Source organism: Rhincodon typus, chromosome 1, assembly GCF_021869965.1.
Source record: "Rhincodon typus isolate 14 chromosome 1, sRhiTyp1.1, whole genome shotgun sequence".
Taxonomy (NCBI): domain Eukaryota; kingdom Metazoa; phylum Chordata; class Chondrichthyes; order Orectolobiformes; family Rhincodontidae; genus Rhincodon; species Rhincodon typus.
This window is the reverse complement of record NC_063332.1, coordinates 21,169,289-21,184,064: the sequence shown is the minus strand read 5'-3', so window position 1 is coordinate 21,184,064 and position 14,776 is coordinate 21,169,289. Positions and strand designations below refer to the sequence as shown.

The window sequence follows — 14,776 nt, the reverse complement described above, 5'->3', positions numbered from 1 at the left end:
GAAAGATGTGGAAGCGTTGGAAAAGGTGCAGAGGAGATTTACCAGGATGTTGCCTGGAATGGAGAGAAGGTCTTACGAGGAAAGGTTGAGAGAGCTAGGGCCTTTCTCTTTAGAACGACGAAGGATGAGAGGTGACTTGATCGAGGTGTACACAATGATCAAAGGTATAGATAGGAGTGGACAACCAGAGATTTTTTCCTAGGGTGGAGGTAGCTATTACAAGGAGGCATAGTTTTAAAGTGAGTTGAGGTAGATATAGGAAAGACATCAGAGCTAGGTTCTTTACTCAGAGTAGTCGGGGTGTGGAATGCATTGCCGGAGTGGGTAGTGGAGTCGGCCTCATTAGGAGCATTTAAGCGGCTATTAGATAGGCATATGGACGATAGTATAAGGTAGGGGTGGAGGTTAGATAGGCTTTAGAATTAGGGTAAAAGTTCGGCACAACATCATGGGCCGAAGGGGCCTGTACTGTGCTGTACTGTTCGATGTTCTAGTATATCAAGAAGACATAATGAAGCTGAAGGCTAATTGAAAGAGATTGAGCGAGAGGGCAAAAATCTGACAGATGGTATACAATGTGTTCTTTGACAGGAAGAATAAAAAAGTGGGGCATTATATTTGGACTGGATCTCAGGTACTGAGTATGGTTTGATCTTATTTACGGAACTATGTAAATGCATTGGAGGCAGTCCTAAGGTAACAACTGAAACGAATGGGTTGTTTCATGAGGATAAGTTGGATGAGCCAGACTGGTTTTCATTGGGGTTTAGAAGAGTAAGGGATGACTTGATTGAGGTGACTAATAGCCTGAAAGGTCTTGACAAGGCAAATGTTTCCTCTTGTGTGTCAGTGCAGAACTAAAGGGGTAATGGAAATGTCAAAATTGAAATAAACATCAACCGCGATCTTATTAAATGGTGAATTTCCACGATTTCATACGTTTGCATGTGCTTTTTTATAAAAAACATTAATAGAAATTTTCCATTCCTTGTTTAATTTGGTTTTATTGATATGTGTCTGAAGGGAAAATCAACATACAGTCAGTTGAAATGATTTGGTTCAATTACAAAGTCCAATCCATAAAACTATTATACCAAATTACAAACACATTCCCAACAATTTACTTCATTGTACCATCTACTCAAATTATACTGGAACAGTCAGTCAGTGAAGTCAGTAACATAGTGCTTACAGGGTTGGACTCCATTTTTCTGCTGTGATAACAACTGCTTTCTGTTGAATCATTCTACTTGAGTGGTACCCAAACCAACCGCATTGGCATAAGCTGAAAGGATTTCAACCACTTGCTTTGTTTCGAGGGTCACACGAGCTTCTGTCAGCCAGTCCCGTGCCACCCTTCTTGGTTCTCCACGAAGTTGATTGACAAATTTAGCTGCGAGCTCTAGGTCACCATGTTCAATGCAGAATGAAGCGTACGATAACAGTCTAAATGTATCCAGGTCATCAGGGTTAAGTTCCTCAGGGGGCTTTATTACTTGGGGCTCCATTAATAGAAAGGACTGCAGGTAGGAGAGGAAATATTGATAGAGGCTATTTCTTGTCTCATCTATCATGGCCACACGCCGTGCCATTTTCCGCACTTTGTAGAACCGATGACGTAATGTCTCTTCGCTGTACACGCCACGTGACAGACACTCTTGAGGAAGGGCTCTGACTAAGGCTTGTGTAAACTTATCATCTTCACAACTATTTGTAACAGCTTCTAGAGCTTTCTGAAGCGGTTCTGTCAGGCTATCACCAGAGGCTGTTTTTAATGTGTACTGCAGAGCTTCTATGGAGAGCCAGAGTTGATGTGCCTTTCTAGCCTCTTCTTCAGCAATTGCATGACCTGAAATGAGGAATTATTATACAATTTATTTGAAGTGGTTGGAGAGAACACAAAACCTTTAATTATAAATATTTATGTCATAAAGATTTAATGTAATTGTGTATCTGATATCATAAATAATGATATGGTTGATTTGTCATATTTTCTATAATTGGAAAAATGCATTGCTGCAATGGCTAGTAAATTGGAAGAACTGACTGAATGGCCTACTGCTATTCCACCACAGCTTACACCTGTGGCACCTAGGTTATAAACAGACTGGCTTCATCTCAGAATGTTGCCAAAGAGAAAGCTGGCGTAAAAAGTCAGAGAACAGACTTTGGGGCAGAGACCAAAAATAATATTTTCAATCTTAGGGCACATGGTGGATCAGTGGTTAGGGGCCCAGGTTTGATTCCAGCCTTGGGTGACTGTCTGTGTGGAGTTTGCATGTTCTTCCTGTGTCTGGCGGGTGCTCTGGTTTCCTCCCACAGGCCAAGATGTGTAGGTTAGGTGGACTGGCCATGCTAAATTGACTGTAGTTTCCAGAGATGTGCAAGCTAAGTAGATTAGCCAAGGCAAATGCGGGATTATGGGGATAGGATGCTCTTCGGAGGGTCATTGCACACTCGATGGACCAAATGGCCCCTTTCCACAGTGAATCTTCATAGAATTGCTCATTCAATACTGGATGATGGATAAGCAGCCTGGTTATTTAAAAACACTGGAGCAATTAAATGGTGGTGAGGTACAGACGGGTGTTGTCAGCAGACGTGAGAACTTGTGCTGTTGGACAATGTCATCAAGAGATAGCAGGTAAATGAGAAACAGGAGGCAGATAAGGAAAAGCCACAGGATGTCTCCTCTGGCTATGGTCATATAGATAAGAATGGAACCATGAGAACGATCCTACCTACTTGGAAAACAGATGGCGAGGCATTGGTGGAAGATTTGTGGTCCACAATGTCAAGGGCTGCAGACAGGTCAAGAAGGGAAAAGTTCACTTTGTCCCAGTAAGACCAACTTTATGTGACCTGTCTTCATAATTTGAATCTTTCAGATCCTGGTATCATTCTGCTGAATTTGTGCTACATCCCTCCATGGCTAGTGTGTTGTGCCTTAATAGTGGCACCATGAGAAGGATGCAGTACACATGTTTGAGTAAAGGCTAAATATGACTAATATACAGCTTCTTCACTTTAAATTCCAACTGTTTGAGATAAAGCCCAGCATTGCATTAATCCTTTCCATTATTTTATGTAGCCATGCACGATCTTCTAAATGACTGTAAGGACACCTAAATCTCTGTTCCTCCAGACCACTGAGAAAATATTCCAATTTGTCTTTTAGATCCACACTGGTTGGCACCACACTTGATTATATTAATTGTCACCTGTCCATTCACGTATTCACACCAACAAATATGTTCCCACCATTTTTATTTTACGACAAAGACTACCACAGCAGTGTAATGTCTCACTGGTTCTGACATCTGCATTCATAAAAATCATTTCTCAGCAGCTTGGCTACCATCAGTAAAGTCAGAATATATAGTCCACCCCCAAATGCCCTCGAGAAAAAGTGACGGTCAGCTAATTTCTGGTATTCTTGCAGTCCTCATGGTATTGCGCTGTTAGATTTCTTATTAGATTTCTATTATAGCAAACTGATATACTGAATTGCTTTCTTGATCATCTCAGACAGCAATGAGACAACCACACAAGAGACACTCTAGAATCAAATCGGCCAGACTGGGCAAGGATAGCTAATAATGGCTAGTTTTTTTCCCCGAAAGACACTGAAGAACCAGAAGGGCTTTTGTAACAGCCCAGTGGCATTACTGATGTTGCTGCCATCTTAATGGTGATGCTTCTTTTATGGGGTTTAGTATGGAACACCAAAATGTTGACTGAACAATGAAGGAATTTTGCAATGTCTGCTAGGATGGCATGGAGATCCTAGTGTTCCCAAAACATTGCTGCTCTTTCTCTTTCTCAGTTAAGGTCATGGAGGCGGAAGATGCTGATGGCATAATCTTGGTTAACTGCTGGTGAAGCAATGTATGAAGGACATACTGCAGCCAGTGTGCTATAATACAGGAGCGGATTTTAAGCCCAGAATGGCAACATCATCAATCCAACTAAGAATCCACTCAAGTGGTATCATTGCAGTCATACAAATCTAAGCACATATTCTTTCCCACCTCTAAACTGAGCTTTGTCGATGGGGAGGAGCTCGGGAAATAAGTCACTTGTCAGAATACTCATGATCTGGCTGCAGCTGTAGGCAGTGTTTACATGATTGGTTATGTTACGTCTCAGATCAATATTGAAAAAATAATTCAATAATAATTCAATATGTACCATCCAGTGACAGTAATGATGATATAACAGTGACCAATTCAGGCAATACATTGACAGAGTCCATGCATGGCTGTATAAGGGTTGGGCAAGGGTGAGTTTTAAAAAACTAAATTACCTGGAAAGAAATAATTTGGTGAATCTTCAGCCAGAATTTCTCAGAAAAATCTGATAAGCATTGTATTTCTGAATGTACCTCACCAACTGTTTGTAAAATTTAGGCAAAATAATGGCTATGACAAGTAGTTACTCACTCTCCATTGCTTGTTCAATACCCTTCAACCTAGAATAAGCTGCATTCATGTCTGTTGTAAAATTATCCAGTTGTTCCTGAGACAAGCGTCTGAATTCGATCTCATATTCAGATAACTTTTGTTGCAATTCCTGCAAATTAAAAAAAATGCAATCAAGTGGTAAAACTTTTCTTAAATATTAAAAGTTACGTGTAACTCAATCCATTTGGCTCTAAACAGACCATATTTCTCTCAGTTACTCTGCTGGTTTCAGTGGAAATGGAAAATTCACTGACCATTCCAAACTTATTGTGAAACACACTGAACGGTGAGAAAAGTGCAACATATTTTATTTTGGCAGTAATGGCTTAACATTCAGGGTACATTTACCTCCTGATATTTTCCTCTGACTTCCTGTTCCTGAATCTTCAGTACCTCCCTCAGATGATCTGTGTGAGCAGCAGCTTGCCTGCGTAGTTGAGTTCGCATCTCCGCCTCCATCACTTCACGTACTTCCTCTGCCTGAATTTGAAAAGATGAATGTACTCAATTGATTTTACTTTGTCATTTCTTGCCTCCTATCACTGCCGTTGTAACACAACCAATTTGACTTAGAATCATCGAGTTGTACAGCATGGAAACAGACCCTTCAGTCCAACTCACCCATGCTGACCGAATATCCTAAAATAATCTAGTCGCTTTGCTAGCATTTAGCCCATATCCCTGCAAGCACTTACTATGCATACCCATCCAGATGTCTTTTAAATATTATAATTGTACCAGCCTCCATCACTTTCTCTAGCAGCTCATTCCACACACACACCTCACTCTGCAGAAGAAGCTGCCCCTTAGGTCCCTTTTATATCTTTCCCTCGCGCCCTAAACCTAGGCCCTCTAGTTTTGGGCTCCCCTACCCTGGAAAAAGACCTTGGTTATTCACCCTATCACTCAGGATTTTATAAACATTTGTAAGATCATCCCTCAGCCTCCAACACTCCATGAAAAATAGCCCCAGCCTATTTAGCCTTTCAGTGTAGCTCAAACCCTCCAGCCCAGGCAACATCCTCATAAATCTTCTCTGCACCCTTTCAAGTTTAACAGCATCTTTCCTATAGTAGGGAGACTAGAATTGAAAGCAGTACTCCAAAATTGGCCTAACCAACGTCCTGTACAGCTGCAACATGACATCCCAACTCCTATACTCAATGCACAGACCAATAAAGGCAAGCATACCAAATGCCTTCTTAACTATCCTGTCTACCTGTGACTCCACTTTCAAGAAACTATGAATCTGCACCCCAAGGTCTCTTTGTTTGACAACACTCCCCACAACCCGACAATTAAGTGTACAAGTCCTGCCGTGATTTGCCTTTCCAAAATGCAGCACCTCACATTTATCTAAATTAAACTCCATCTGCCACTGCTCAGCCCATTGGCCCATCAGATCAAGGTCCTATTGTACTCTGAGATGACCTTCTTCGCTATCTAGTACACCACCAATTTTGGTGTCATCTGCAAACTTACTAACCATTTCTACTACATTCACATCCAAATCATTTATATAGAAGACAAAAAGCAATGGACCCAGCACTAATCCTTGCAGCACACCACTGGTCACCACTTCTCAAGTCTGAGAAACAACCCTCCACCACCCCCTGTCTCCTACCTTCAAAACAATTTTACATCCAAATGACTAGCTCTCCCTGAATTCCATGTGATCTAACCTTGCTAGCCAGTTTACCATGCGGAACCTTGACAAAAACGTCTTGCTGAAGTCCACATAGACAACATCCATTGCTTTGTCTTTATCAAGCTTCTTTGTCACTTCTTCAAAAAAACTCAAGTTAGAGGGACATGATTACCCATGCACAAAGCTATGTTGATTATTCCTAATAAGTCCTTGCTTTTCCAAATTCATGTAAATCCTGTCCCTCAGAATCCCCTCCAACAACTTCTCTATGACTGATGTCAGGTCTACAGTTCCCTGGCTTTCCTTACCACCTTTCTTAAATAATGATTGATTAATTGATTGATTGATTGATTGATTTTATTGTCACGTGTACCGAAATGCAGTGAAAAGCTTTGGTTATGAGTGTTACAGGCAGATCACAGCAAGCAAAGGATGTACAGATCAAAAAGACTTAGAGGCATACAGGTTACATTATTTGAGGATGGACTCTATCCGGCCGTCTGATAATGGCCAGAAAGCAGCTGTTCCTGAACATGCTCATGCATGCGTTCAGGCGTCTGTCAAGTATGTCAGTATGTGGATGACCCTACTAGAGAAGGAGCAAAACTTGACCTTCTCCTGGGAAATAAGGCACGGCAAGTGCCTGACAGAAGACATTGGAGGAGGTCATTACCAGGGTGCGATGGTCTTTGATGACGTTGGCAGCCTTTCCGCGGCAGCAAGCTGTGTAAATGGCGTCCTTGGATGGAAGGTTGGCTTCTGTGATGGTCTGGGCTGAGAAAAACAACCTTCTATAGTTTACTGGAGCAGTCGCCATACCAGGCCTTTATGCACCCCGACAGTATGCTTTCAATGGCGCATCTGTAGTTTGTGAGGGACCTTAAGGACATGCCAAATTTCCTGAGCCGCCTGAGGAACAGGAGGGATTGTTGTGCCTTCTTGACTGTTGCATTTACTTGGGAAGTCTACGACAGGTCATCGGTTATTGTCACTTCAAGGAACAGTCTGGAGGGGATAATGGTGTTGAAGGTGAAGCTGTGTTCAACAAGCAGGAGTCTGACGTTGATGTCAGTGGAATCACATTAGCCATCCTCCAAGCTTTCAATACATCACCCAGGGCTAACGATGACAGAAATATCTCAGCAAAGGACCCAGCAATCATTTCCCTAGCTTCCCAAGCTTCCTATAAAGTTCTGGGAAATAAGTGATCAGGTCCCAGGGATTTATCCAACTTAATGCCTTTTAAGACATCCAACAGCTCCTCCTCTGTAATACGGACACTTTACGAAATCATTGTTTATTTCTCCAAGTTCTCTAGCTTCCTTATCTTTCTCCACAGTAAATACGGATATAAAATACTGTGGTTCCACATATAGATGGCCTTGTTGATCTTTAAAGGGCCCTATTCTCTCCCTAGTTACTCTTTTGCCCTTAATGTATTTGTAGAATCTCTTTGGATTCTCCTTAACCCCATTTGTTAAAGCTATCTCATGTCCACTTTGTGCCCTCCTGATTTCCCCTAGAGTGTACTCCTACTGCCCTTATACTCCTCAAGGGATTCACTCAATCCCAGCTGTGTACACTTGCCATATGCCTTCTCCTTTTTCTTGACTAGTGCTTCAATTTTCCTAGTCATCCAGCATTCCCTGCACCCACCAGGCCGGCCCTCCACACTAATAGGAATATACTGCCTCTGGACTCTCATTATCTCATTTTTGAAGGCTTCCCACTTTCCAACTGCCCCTTTACCTAAGAAAAGCTTCTCCCAACCAACTTTTGAAAGTTCTTGCCTAATACTGTCAAAATTGACCTACTCCAATTTAGAACTTTAACTTTTAGATCAGGTCTATCCTTTTCCATAACTACTTTAAAACTAATAGAATAATGAATACTGGCCCCAAAATGCGCCCCCACTGACACCTCAGTCATTTGCCCTGCACAAGTCAGGAGTGTGATGGAATACTCCCCACTTGCCTGGATGAGTGTAGCTCCAACAACATTCAAGAAACTTGACATCATCTAGGGCAAAGCAGCCCTTTTGATTGGCACCCATTCACAAATATTCAGTCTCTCACCACAATGAGCAGCAGCATGTACCATCTACAAGATGCACTGCAAAAATTCACTAAAGGTCTTTTAGACAGTGGCTTCCAGACCCACAACCGCGATTCTCTAGAAAGAAAAGGGCAGTAGATACATGAGAACATCACCACCTGAAAAATCTCCTCCAAGCCACTCACTGACATGGGAATATATCATTTTTTCTTCAATGTTGCTGGATCAAAATCCTGCACCTCTCTCCCCAACAGTGAGTGCACTGACATCAAATGGACCGATTCAAGAAGGCAGCTCACTACCACCTTGGAGGACCATTCCTCATTTCTCATCTTGATTTCTTGCCAATGATTTCACGTCATGATTCTTAGTTATTGATCTATTTATAGTTTTTCTTTATCTACCGTATGAAAACCTCTCATCTTGAAATCTTGTTCTCTGTTCAAAGGAAACTACCTTTTTTCCAAACCGGTCCTTGTAATTGAGTCCTGAAATGACTTCACCCTCTGCTCAGTGCACAGCTTGAGAAACTGGCAGCTCTTCTTGAACACAGTTAAACATAACTCACAAAGTGTTCTGGAATTCCCGTGCACAGAACATGATGCACTGGCAAGAGATACCCACTGGTGTAACATGACAGCAATTCAATGATTTATAAACCATAAAGAACTTGACCATTAAAATACCTAGCAGTGAACCTTGAAATCTAAATAACCAAACTTTATGTCTGCAAGATATTGGTTAATAAAACCTGTGCTTTACCTTATTGTCCCTTTCAAGAAGTATTTCCGCTTGATAATGCTCCAAGGCTTTTGTGACTGCTGTGTCCAAAGATTTCTTGTTTTCTAGTTTCTGCTGCTCAAGAGCCTTTTCAATATGCTGCTGTTCCCGCACATGCTGTTCCGCCAACTGTCTGTTCAACTGGTCAATACGACGATGGGCATGGGCAATCAATGAGTTGAGGTCATCAGTGCTCAGCTGGCCAGCTACAGTTGGAAATAACATTAAAAAAAGAGAGAATGGAGCAAGTACATTCTGTGGCAGTAGATGAGGTAACACCATTCATTTGGCATTAAAATATTAGCATGACAAAGTTAAATACAGACAAAATATTTCATTTAATTAAAACATCAATTATATAACTGCATGCCAATTACTTCACAGACATAGTTTGTATGAATTTGCATACAGCTCAGATTAGAAGCTCACATTTAAAACCCATACTTGGGGAATGCATTTTTTGCACAGTAATGTTGAGGAAGGTTAAAAAATAGTTTCACAAAGTAAATATTTGCTAGGGTGATAGCATTCAAAATCTCATTAGGAGTACTCTAAACAGAAATTAGGGTATGCAATATTCACCACTCAGGAAGAAAGTGGCATTGTCCTATCATTTATTGTGATTGTTAAAAGGTCACGTGGCTAAAGAACATTATGATGTAAATTCAAATTCTGCTGTAAACCTGATTATTAAGTAAATGTAATATGTAGAGAAAAGACTGCAGGCACCAATTAAAACATCAGAAGGAGGGATCAGAACCATTCTGGGCATCAGCATGTTACTTTCCTTTGCATAAGGACAATAAATGCAATAGTCATGATTCAAAAATTTGTAAATTTTGGTGTAAAAATAGAAAATGTTATAAATACTCAGCAGTTAGGTAACATCCGTGGAGAGAAATTGAGTTACTGTTTCAGGTCAATTGGAGTTACTATTTCAGGTCAGAGTTCTGATGAAGTACCATTATTGACCTGAAATATTAACTCTGTTCCCCCCCACAAATGCTGCCAGACCTTTTGAGTATTCCCAGGATTTTCTGCTTTATTTCAGATTTCCAACATCTGCAGTATTTTGCTTCTGAAATTTAGGTTGCTCATTGAATTAACACATGCTTTTGTCAGACAAGTGGATTACCCCAGGGACCAGTGCTTGGGCCCCAGCTGTTCATAATATGTACAATTGGGTACAATGTTTCCAAGTTTGCAAACAACACAAAACCAGGTGGCAGAATTGTGGTGAGAAGGACTTAAAGAGGCTTCAAGGTGATTTGGACAAGTTGAATAAGTGGGCAAAGATGTAGCAGATGCAGTATAACCCTCTGGCTGGGGCATCCAGAACAAGGGGTCACGGTCTGAGGTTAGGAGGTAAACCATTTCAGACTGAGATAAGGAGCAATTTCGATACTTAGATGATGGTGAATCTGTGGAATTCTCTACCACAGAAAGCTGTTGAAGCAAAGTCACTGAATATATTTAAGAAATACATAGATTTCTAGAAGCTAAAGATGTCAGTGGGTATGGGGAGAGAGCTAGAATATGGCATTGAAATAGGAGATTGTCATGACCGGGTTGAATGGCACACCAAGCTTGATGGCTGACTCCTATTTTCTGTGTTTCTCAAACTATACTTCTCTTTTCCCAAGTACAATGGAATGCTAAGGGAAGTAACTTCACTATGAAGCATAGAATGGAAGTATAAAGCATCCTGAAGCAATGCTTGTCACTTGAACTCTGAATTCAAGAGCACCAATCCAGAAAATAAGACCATGTTTAAGTACTATTACCAGATTCCAATATAAAAAAAGCCGCTACTCTATTTGAGTCTCTGTGAGACTTTCAATGATAATATCTTGTTTCCAAATTTTGCTGTGAGTGGCAGCATCAAAAGCTCATATTTCACATAATAACCAGTTACTATTTTCCTGGCCTGCAAGTTGGGCTCTTGTAGTCCAGCATACCATTGTTTCGTAATTAGCTGCACTCTCTTTGCAAATTATACAAATGGAGCAAGCTCGAATAAACCCACCAGACTCACCTAGATCAGACACTGCTGTAATAAAAAAGAGTGGATAGAATTAATACAAGTTGACAACTAAGTGTAAATGAGAACACACACTAAACATTCGTTTTAATAAGGAAGCCTTTTAATTTTTTTTAAAATGAATATTTATAGCTTCAAAATTAGTTAGAAAGATACATAAAATAAAGTGGGACATCAACTCAGACCAAGTAAAGTACTACATCCTATAAGCCAGGCATAAATGAATATTCATTTACAGCTAATTTTCATCATATACACCTGCAAAGAGTGGCAAGAATTCTCCAGCAAAGTTGCACAAACATCAAGAGTATGCATACTAAATTAATAATTATCAGAGTGTGAATGTAACTTTCTTTTTTCTATTTGTTCATGTGATATGTGCATCTCTATCCTGAATTGCCTTTGAGTAGGTGGCATCAAGTTTCCTCTCAAAAAGGACGCTAAATAACTAGTTGGATTTTGCCTTGTCACTTAAACTGATACCCATTTTTATTTTTCTTCTTTTAAATTGAATTCAATTCTTCAAATAGCCAGTCGAATCCAAATCTATGCTCTCCAGACTATAAGCCACAGGGCAACTAGTCCAGTAACGTGACCACAAAGCTATGTAAATATGAAAATTATGCTTTAAAATAACACACAGTGTGGGGCTGGAGGAACACAGCAGGCCGGGCAGCATCGGTGGAGCAGGAACCCTGACATTTTGGGTCGGGACCCTTCTTCAGAAATGGGGGAGGGGGAAGGGAGGTCTGAAATAAATAGACAGAGGAGGGGTGGGGCTGGGCAAGGTAGGTGGGATGGTGATAGGGGAGTGCAGGTAGGCAGTGGTGGGCATTGGTCAGTGAGGTGGGAAGAGTGGACACGAGAAAGAGAAGACAGACAGGTCAAGGAGGTGGGGATGAGCGGGAGGGTTGGTCATGGGATGAGGCCGGGGGTGGGGAAATTTTGAAACTAGTAAAATCCACATTGAGACCATTTATTTCAGAGCTCAAAATCTTCTCATCTCACTCTTAAATGAGGACTCACCCTTGTTCTGCAACCGCTTCCCCTACCAGGGGAAGCATCTTTCTGCATCAACTCTGCCTTACCCTTTAGGAATTTTTAAAGTTTCAGTTAGATCACCACTCAATCTTTTAAACTCGAGAACACAGCTACCTCAATCACCTAGTCACCTCAATCTGTCCTGCTTTCCAAAGCCAGGAATCAGTCAGCTCTTCATTCCACTCCCTCTACGGCAAGAGTATCTTTCCTTTGGTTAGGGGGTCAAATTGCCCACAATATTAAGTACAGTCTCACCAAGGGTCTATACAACTGAAGCAGGGCAGTTTTACTTCTGTACTTCAAAACCCTTGGACAGATAAGGGCAACATACCATTTGATAACTTAATCATTTGCTGCACTTGCACGTTAGCTTTCAGTAACTCAAACAAGGACTTGGGTCCTTATGGATATCCAATCTCTCACCATTTAAGAAAAATTCTATACCTCCATTCCTCCTACCAAAGTGGACAACCTCACAATTAGCCACATTATATTCCAAATGCCATATGCTTGACCACTCAGCCTGTACAAATCCCCTTGGAGCCTCTTTGCATCAATTTCACAACTCGTATTACCACCTAGTTTTGTATAATCTGTAACCTAGGAAACATATTTGGCTCCCACAGCTGAATCATTGATATGGATTGTGAACAGCTCTGGCCCTTGGAGTACCCACTGGATGACACATTTACTCTGCTTTATTTCCATTAACCTATCCTCAATCTATCTCATTTTCCCCCACCCCTCCCCCTCCCCCTCCCCCAACATCATATGTGCTCCATTCTGTGACTTCACATAGTCCTAGAGGTGTAAGGACCCTAACAGCGTTCTTAAGGAGAGAGTTCTAGGATTTTGAGCTAGCAATAGTTGGGTATAGTTCCAAAACAAAATGGTGACAGACTTGGTGTTTTAAAATTCTTTTTTAATTAATTCACAGGATTAGGGTGTCGCTAGTTTGGCTAGCATTAATTGCCCATCCCAGAGGGGAGTTAAGAGTCAACCTTGCTGTGGGTCTGGGTTACATGTAGTCCAGACCAGGTAAGGATGGCAGTTTCCTTTCCTAAAAGGACTTCAGTGAACTAGATGGGTTTTTCCAACAATTAACATTAAACTCTTAATTCCAGACATTTATTGAATTGAAATTCCACCATCTACCATGGCAGGATTTGAACCCAGGTCTCCAAAACATTATCAGGGTCTCTGGATTAACAGTCCGGTGATAATTCCTTTAGACCGTTGCCTCGGCTTGGTGGTTGATGGTGCTATTAACAGGATGATAACTAGATGCATAAACTTGGCTTGTATTTCCATTTTTGCATTTTATTGTATCACATCTCGATCTAAAAAATCTTTAACGTAATTACGATTTGGATCAGGTAGGTGCAGAGGGGCGATTCCAGGCCAAGTGGGTCTGATAATTAAATGTGGAGCTAGGCCATTTAGGACTGTAACTGGGTTATGGCCTTTCAAGCAAATATGTTACTTCAAATCATGAATTCATGTTGCTCTTAAAGGCTATGAATTCTGGATCAATAAAAGTTATGACGACTAAGAGTGATAGATATTTATTAGATTGGGTCATCAAGGGATATAAAGCAGAAGGCAAGTAAAGAGACCACCCACGATCACTGGCATGAGGCTGTACTGCCTTCTGTTAAAAAGTTCCTAAATTGTGAAATATCTTGAAGCAGTCAAGTTTAAAAGAAATCACGTTGCCTGTTGCTATGCTTGCACTAACATTAAAAACAGAAAGCACAGATAGAACCCACATTTAATATAAACATCACAGTGGATTTAGGAGTTTCTACTTTTGAAGAATTAAGTTCTGAAATACACTTTGTAATTAAAATTCATTGAGGATCCTTAACAATGAACTAACTCTACAAAATTGGCTTAAATACAAAGGTATTTTAGCTTTCCACGGACATTAAATAGTTATCTACAAATCAGGTGTCGTGGGTCCAAACCAAATCCAAAATAAGGTAAAACTTTTCCAGAGAACCTTGCAACATTTCTGGTGCAAGATTCCAACTTCAGCTTATATTTACAATATGCAAAGTAAATCTGCTTTCAACTGACATTACAGGTATGGTGCAAATTCCAGCCCAAAATAATCCTTGCAGCAAATTTTGTCTTTTCACACATGATCATGAAATGACAGCATCTGAAATCAATTCAATACATCTTACAATTTGTATTTTTGACAACTGACCATCCACTTCCTATAAGCCATGTTTTCACACACACTAAGTGACAATACATAAGAGCATAAGAAATAGCATCAGAAGTAGGCCATTCAGCACCTCAAGTCTGCCCTGCTATTCAACAAGATCAGAGGTGATCTTGCCCCAGGACTCAACTGCTTTGTTTGTGCCAACTCAGCATAATCATCTACACGCCAACAATTTTTTTTTTTTAAAAATCACTCGACTTCCTCTTTAAATCTGTCAGTGATCTGGCCTCCATATCTCTAAGGTGTAGTGAATTCCAGACATTCACCAACCTCCTGGGTGAAGAAATTCCTTCACATTTCAGTTTTAAATGAGTGTCCCCTAATTCTGCAACTGTCTCTTAGTTTGAGATTCCCTCACTATTGGAAACATCTTCCTAACATCTGCTTAGTTAAGCCCCGTCACAATCTTGTATTTCAATAAGATCAGTTTTTATTCTTCAAAATTGTACTGAAAAAACTGTTCTTGGTAAGTCAATACCTTCATCCCAGAGATCAGTCTAGCGAATCTCTTTTGA

At 40.7% G+C, this 14,776-nt stretch overlaps 1 protein-coding gene across 6 annotated transcripts in view; it reads right to left on the bottom strand.

Annotated features, from left to right (window-relative positions):
* Positions 1-984: 984 nt before the first annotated feature.
* The window catches only part of immt (inner membrane protein, mitochondrial (mitofilin)), a 51,893-nt gene continuing 38,101 nt past the window's right edge, over positions 985-14,776 (bottom strand). For 5 of the 6 annotated variants that reach the window (XM_048596773.1, XM_048596764.1, XM_048596797.1 and 2 more), the window contains 5 exons: positions 10,982-10,996; positions 8,929-9,152; positions 4,812-4,943; positions 4,443-4,572; positions 985-1,849 (listed from right to left, as the gene is read on the bottom strand). In XM_048596773.1, coding sequence (XP_048452730.1) covers positions 1,242-1,849; positions 4,443-4,572; positions 4,812-4,943; positions 8,929-9,152; positions 10,982-10,996 — 1,109 coding nt within the window. In that variant the 3' untranslated portion in view covers positions 985-1,241. The remainder of the gene's footprint in view (positions 1,850-4,442; positions 4,573-4,811; positions 4,944-8,928; positions 9,153-10,981; positions 10,997-14,776) is intronic. The other variant, XM_048596781.1, reaches the window with a different exon arrangement.